Raw genomic sequence first — 7,369 nt, forward strand, 5'->3', positions numbered from 1 at the left:
AGCCAAGTTTGGACACCTCTGCTGTAAACCCATCTTTTCAATTTGTGATCCACCCTCTGGATACAAGCTTTAGGGTGCAGACTCAGAAGCTATTGTAACCCCTCATCTTTTTGCAAGCCTAACTTCTAGTAAGTCATATTAGAATCTCTAACTTTATTTGTAAACCATCCAGAGTAAATTGGATGGATGGATGAATAGATAGATGGATAAATGGATGGAAATAGACAGATGGATGGATGGACAGACCGACAGATAGACAGATGATAAATGCCTCACAAATTATCTTCTGGCTTCCTTACTTCTTCAAGAGAGCAATCAACTACACCAACTGGGTGTAGTAGAAGGTCCCCAACCTTCCCAGCCTGGCGGCACGGTGCATGTGAGTGGCAGCACACACGCATGTACCCTCCACTCGCACAAATGGAGCTTCGCATGCGAGTGGAAGGTGTTTGTGCTCACACATGAAGCTCTACTCATGCGAGAACAATAACTTGTGCTCAAGTAGAGGACGTTTGAGTGGAGGGTGCTTGTGCTCGCACACAAAGATCCACTCACACAAATGGAGCTTCACAGGTGAGTGCAAGTACCCTCCACTCAAGTGAGTGGAGCTTCGCATGCAAGTGTGAGCGCCCTCCACTTCCACAAGGGGAGCTTCATGTGCATGCACTTGCCCATCTCTCCCACGGCCCAGTTTCAAACAGGCCATGGTCCGGTAGTGGGCTATGGCCCAGGGATCGGGTACTCCTGAATTATACTACCACCCACACATTTTCCTTAGGTCTCTGCTGCATTGCTCGTATCAATCTTAAAATTTAACATTAAGGGTTCAAAGCTTTCCAACTCCAAGCAGGACAAAATATTTCTGAATGTCATACAAACAACCCAAGATTAAGACACAGTGCTGTAGACCAATACATGTATTGTTCTTCCACTTTTCTCTAATTCTGCAGCTTAATCATGCGTGGGACTGACTATATGACAGAAACCTTTTGCAAATGTTGTTTTTTTCACCCACAGGAGTCTTCTGTCCTCCAAGAAAGCAGTTAGAGTTACATGGTCAGCCCAGAGTCAATTGGAGTCAGGCAGTGTCTAGCTTGAAATAAGCAGATAAATAAATCAAATTCCTCCAAGGCACATTTGCTATCAAAACTGTGACATTGGCAAACTCGAAAAACCAGAACCATTTGGATTTCTGGAAATACCTGTATTGCTAGTAAGGCAGTATAACACAATACTGAAAGCCTGTCAAGGCTGTTCTCCAGTTCTGTGTATACCTATCATAATTAAAGCAGTGTCACTCTCAGTCCCTTTCTCACAATTCTCCCTAACTACCCCTGACTCAGGAATCTTTCTTGTGAAAGCCCTGTTTTCTCCTCTCATAGCTGGGCACCAAGTCTCCACATTCCCAAGGTCTATTAGACATTTCATAGCACTAACCCAAGATCATGTCTTGTCAAAAAAAAAACCCAAAAAAGTCTTCTTTCTCTCAGTGACGCTACATTGGTGCCTATTACTGGTGCTATTGAACCAATGAGGCTTGTGCTGATCAGTCCTGCATTAGACTGAATGCCAGACAAGCAGGAAACAATTAGCATATTTCCAATGGCTTTATTAGCTTGGTTGTAAATCAGCTAACAGATGCTAGGACAGTGCAGTTGTAAATTAGGCAGATAATGATCTGAAGAGAATCTCTCACCTGTAAAGAAAGAAAAGAAAAGAAAAGAGCAGACCTGTTGTAGAATGATAGTCTAGAGCTGCTGATATTCACAATATCTTGTCCAAGGATCATAAATCAAAAACACATCCATGAGGTACAAGTCTCCTATCTAGATGTTTTCATAGTCCTCCAGGATGAGGTAGAGAAGGTTATGATGGTTTCTTAGAAACCATGTTCCAAATAGAACATCACACACACAAAAAGAGAAAATTAATTCCCTGCAGTATGAACTCCATCATCACTTCCTCTTGCATCCGAACTAGTGAACCTTGACTTTTCTTCAATAATACACACAAGCACAGACATATACACAAAGAGACATATATTGGACATATTCTTTTCATTGATGATCATTGATTATTGCTTAATACCTCTTTTGTAGGCCTTTTCAAAGTCTCAGCAAGAAAAGGATTCTACAACCAGCGAAGCAGTTATATTTGTACTTTCTACCTAAATAGATATCAGAAACATGCATTATCCCCATGACTATATTAGATTAGATATAGTCACCTATTTTAAATAAAAAAATCATCTTATATCGACATGTGTAAAATTAAGCCCAGTCTTCAAGGAGAACACAAACTGTAGTATACGATTTCAAATAAATTTCTTTTTCTTTTTCTTCTTTACTTTCTCTTTTACCATTTCGGGTGTCGAGGGATGAGATAAGAAACAATTATATTTACTTTATTTTACAAGTATTCTATTTTTCATTATTTAAAACAAAGAATTAATTTTGTTCTAAATATTGAAACATCTAAAACTTTTAGATGATTTCTATGATTGTAACTCAGCAGTAGATTCAGATAAAATCCTTTATTACTGTTGATGACCAGATGTAGCTACAATTTAGTAACAATTTTACAGGATGAAAAGGAAGAGGGTTAAAGATAGCTGGGCAATTTACACAAAAACAAGATGAAAGGGGAGGAAAAGAGAAACAGCAGGTAAGCACTGGAGTACCAGACCATTTCTAAAGTATTAATACTCTACTAGAATGTTACACAGGAATATAGGTTTGTACTTGCTTAAGAAACATTTCTTGGCCTTTTGCTTTTTATTATATATATTTTAGATTGATTATATTTCTACTAGGTAACAAATACTGAATTATGGTGTGTGTTTTTTTTACCTGAAACAATATTTTTCATTCAACCTAGACCAATCAGCCCTCTACTGGACCAGAACACTCCTGATTTCACAACATTTTGCTCTGTAGGGGAATGGTTGCAAGCAATCAAGATGGAAAGATACAAGGATAATTTTTCTGCTGCAGGTTACAATAACCTTGAGACAGTAGCCAGGATGACTATTGAGTAAGTGAACTGTATGCTTATATTATCTATTGGCAGAGGAGAAATATTTGGCCAGGTAACATAAAGTTTATGTATTAAAAATCCCCAAGATTTGGTCACCTAATTAACACCTTACTCAGCCTTCTATTAAGAGGGGGGGAAAGTACCACAGAAAATTCTGGTCCCTTGCTAATATTTGTTTAACTATTATAAAAGAGAATTTGACTTTGCAGGGTAATAAAAACTATTGTCATTTGGGGAACTTGCTTCTTGCTGGTTAAAGACTTCAGTATGGTTAAATACAGTATTGACCAAAAGTAGCCCCTTCTAAGCATAAACTAGATTTTTATGACTCTTTCTTGGTTTTTGATGCAAAAAATTGCTTCATATTGAGATATTTTCAACTACCTTATTCTTTGTGTGAATAAAGGAAGTTGTGTTTCAGAGCAACGTGACTCGAGGACATTAAATATCTCAGAGTGCTACTCTGTATGACAGAATGTCAGGGAGAGTTTTAAGTCTGAATAAAAGTTGTAAAATTTTAAAATTGTGCTGCCTCTCTCTCTCTCTCTCTTCTTTTGAAAAAGAAAAGCAATAGCTATAGTTAATATCCTAAGAGATATCTGACCTTCACTCCAGGGGTCATGTTAACTCCTTGGAACATATACCCTTGCCAATTAATGGAAGATAGTAGCAATTTTTAAGGTTTAATTTTTACTTGCCGTAGTCAGTGTCATCAGAAAGCACTGTGCATGTATGCCTGGCTTTTCAAGTGATTACTTTACCATATAACAATATGGTGAAGTGTTGTATTTTTTGGAGTATAAGATGTACTTTTTCCCCCAAAAAAAGAGGAAGAAAATCTGGGTGCATCTTATACTCCAAATGTAGCCCCGCCCAGCCTCTCAAACGGAGGTTTCAGAGGCTGAAAAAAGCTTCTGAAACTAAAATGGAGCTTCAGAAAAAAAGCCTCTGAAATGGCAGGAAAAAAAGCCTCTGAAACACAGGTTTCAGAGGCTGAAAAAAAAGCTAGGCACACAGCTCATAACTAATGAACCTGTTGCTAAAATTCACATCTGGGAACAGCTGATTAGGGGTATTCCGGGAGGCTGATCCACCCACCAACCAGCTTTTTTCTTATTTTCCTCTCCAAAAACTAAGGTGCATCTTATACTCCAGTCTTATAGTCTTAAAAATATGGTAATCACCTGAAAAGCCAGGCATGCCGATAACGCATTGAATATCATCTGGTTGTATCAGTATTGCTGTTTCTTTCTGTTCCCCTCTACTTAAAGATTACTAATACTGAATTTTCCTCCCTCCCCATAGTGACATAATGAGCTTAGGAATCACATTGGTTGGCCATCAAAAGAAAATCATGAGCAGCATTCAGACTATGAGAGCACAAATGTTACATTTGCATGGCACTGGCATCCAAGTGTGATGAGACATTTCTCCCTTCCAAGGGAGGGGACAGACTTGAGAGAACAGTGCCAGCCTTCAGTCTTCATGAAGTGCTGCTGGAAGACACGCGATTTGACAGAGCCTTCATGCAGATGACAGAAGGCCCACCAGAAGCACCTACAGACTTGAACTCCTAAGTGCCACCAGAAAGTTACTTAAAAAGGGAAAACAGATCTACTAATGGCGGCAACAAAAGAAGTGACAATAAACAAAGTACTACCTGAAACACCTACGAACACCTTGAACTCTCTAACCTCCTTTTTATCTAATGGACTTTTTAAAGTGTATATAAAGGATTTTAAAAGAAAGAATATATTTGTCAGATAAAATCATGATATTGTTAAAAGTCAACAAATATTTTCCTTAAAACTTTCATTTCAAACTTGTTTTAGGAAATCAGTTGTGTTCCTTTTTCATATAGATCTTCTTTTTAGTGATGCATTTATATTTGACCTTCTTAGTGCTAAGCATATGACACATTATTACACTGGGGAGTTTTGAAAGATTGTACAAGTTTCTATAGCCACAAAAAGTGTAACAGGGAAATGTGTATCAGGCTAGCTACTGGGTGGGTGAAGCAGAGTTGGCCAGGATTTTTTTTCTTTTTCTAATTTTGGCATCTATTTTTGTCTGTTTATTCCACACCACATTGATGTGGTTTGCTAATTGGCAGGAAATCAGGAAAAAAAAATCATTGCCAAGAGTTCTGATATTTTTTAAAATAATTTTGTATAAGTAAATCACACACTCTTCTTTAAACAGAAAATGAATAAAATGGTGAACCTAGCAATAATGTTCCCTAAAAATGCCTAGGCACTTTTTAAGAAATGGTTTGAAAGATGGTTTTAGTAGGTTGCCTGGGTTAAAGGAAACTCTACAACTGCAACTTTAAATGGGTTGAAGCCCTTTCATGGAATGATTGATGGTGCAGTAGGTGTATAAAGAGAACAAGTACAAGTACTATAGTGTTGCTTAGCCTTTTAATCAGAGCACATTGGGTGTTTGTTCTTGCAGGGGATTGGGTGTCTTTTTTATTTTTTATTTTTTTCAACAATGTACATTAGAAGGTTTAGGAGAAATAATAAGCATATGGCTAATATGAGATTAAGATGAATGTAGTCCCTCTTGCAGAAGTAAGAATGTGAGGATGCAATCCAGAGAAGAGTAGGCTTTCCTACACCGCATATAAATTCAGAAGAAATTGCAGTCAGGTGTTTGGATACACTCTGTTTTTATCAGCTAGGGCTTATTTTTGGTCCGTACTTCTACCAATCATGCTGTTTGAAACGTGGGTAGGCAGATGATCTCACTGGTAGATTGCCTTCCTTGTCATAGACAACCTCATCTATAGTGGCAAGCAATGACAGGAACCCAGTCTGCAGCAATTCACATAATTCTTACCAGTGTTGATAGTAATAATGTACAAGCCAGATTTCAGGGTTCCAAGTAACAACCCATATGAAATCAGAACACCAGGGTTGACAACAGGTATACATATCTTTCTCTGGTTCACACTTTGGGACAAGCCCAGTTCAGAACGGGGAAGTCATACACGTTGAAATGAATGTGATTTCAAAAACGTAATCATGCTCTGAAGGTCCTAGGATCTCATGGGCCCTAAATCTCTTACCCATCATTCTCTGGATTGCAGTTCTCTTGTGCAAGCTCTAATGAAATGAGTGACAGACGGACAACAGATTACAGGGCTTGCACGGGACATGTTCCTATCAGATGGTGCCTTTGGATTTTCTATTACAGGTGTAGGAATATAAGGCAAGTGGCACTTCAACATTTCATTGTGTGCGTGTGTGTTAATGAGCTGCTCTAGGCGCATGCATTCAGAACTTCTGACTGAAAGACGATGGCTGAGTGAGATAACCCTTTTTTTAAAAAAAAATACCAGTTTTAATTTAATATATGTGTACTTGAGTTGAGTGAAATATATAATTACCATAAGCAATAACAAAGTGTGTCGCAGGACTATATATGAAACAGGTGACTAATGCTGTCAAAAATATGAAAATCGTGAGCTACCCAGCAGTGAATAGCTGTACTTCCAAAGAGAACTGGGATGCTTCTATTGGTTTTCATTGAGAAAGATCCCAGGGATCAGTCATATAAATTAAGACTTGTTTGATAATGTGGGCATCCACAAAAAGAAAAGAAAAAAATGGAAAAAAAAACCTGTAAATGTTCCTTTGTAAAACTTGTACATTTTATTTATACTGTCTTGTTTTGTACACACATTTATGTGCAGTGAGCTCTGAATACATTGAAAATGCACTATATTTTTCTATTTTACTTAACAGAGCATCACAAAAAGGAACAAGTTTTTCAGTGCTATATAATGTGTTTTCCCACGTTTAGGACCAAAGATAGTTACAAAGAATTCAAATAGGTAATTTGCCCTTCCTCCCATTTTCTTTTTTTCCTTTTAGAGCACTGTACAATGTTTTATTTGTTGTTTTATTTATTTATTTTGTTAGAAAAATAATTTTGATTATGCTAATTTTTTCTTCTTTCACCCTTTGTTAAAGAAATCTGTAAAAAAGATAAACAAAAATATTTGAATTAACATAATCCCATTACATAGACACTTCCATTTGTAATCTTTGTAATAGACTGTAAATATATTTTTGGAAATATAACTGTGAATAAGGGTTATTTGTCATTGTCTGTCTATATAGCAACTGCAGCATTTTATAGCTTTCTCTAGGTGTCATAATTCCTTATTAGTTATAGGGGAAACTGATAATTTAGTATTAAACTGAGAATAGCTGTTGTGTTCTTAATGTACAGATATGAGCATTTTGTAGATTGGTTAAATTGGTTCATTTAAAATATTACTTACATAATTGATTTCAACAGCCTATGCCTAGATACAAGAAAACCT

At 37.0% G+C, this 7,369-nt stretch overlaps 1 protein-coding gene across 3 annotated transcripts in view; it reads left to right on the forward strand.

The window, feature by feature from the left end:
* The window catches only part of EPHA7 (EPH receptor A7), a 182,848-nt gene extending 175,786 nt beyond the window's left edge, over positions 1-7,062 (forward strand). For all 3 annotated transcript variants that reach the window (XM_058175230.1, XM_058175240.1, XM_058175248.1), the window contains exons 16-17: positions 2,878-3,033; positions 4,342-7,062. In XM_058175230.1, the coding sequence (XP_058031213.1) occupies positions 2,878-3,033; positions 4,342-4,456 (271 nt within the window). In that variant the 3' untranslated portion in view covers positions 4,457-7,062. The remainder of the gene's footprint in view (positions 1-2,877; positions 3,034-4,341) is intronic.
* Positions 7,063-7,369: the final 307 nt, after the last annotated feature.

Source organism: Ahaetulla prasina, chromosome 1 (genome assembly GCF_028640845.1).
Source record: "Ahaetulla prasina isolate Xishuangbanna chromosome 1, ASM2864084v1, whole genome shotgun sequence".
NCBI lineage: Eukaryota > Metazoa > Chordata > Lepidosauria > Squamata > Colubridae > Ahaetulla > Ahaetulla prasina.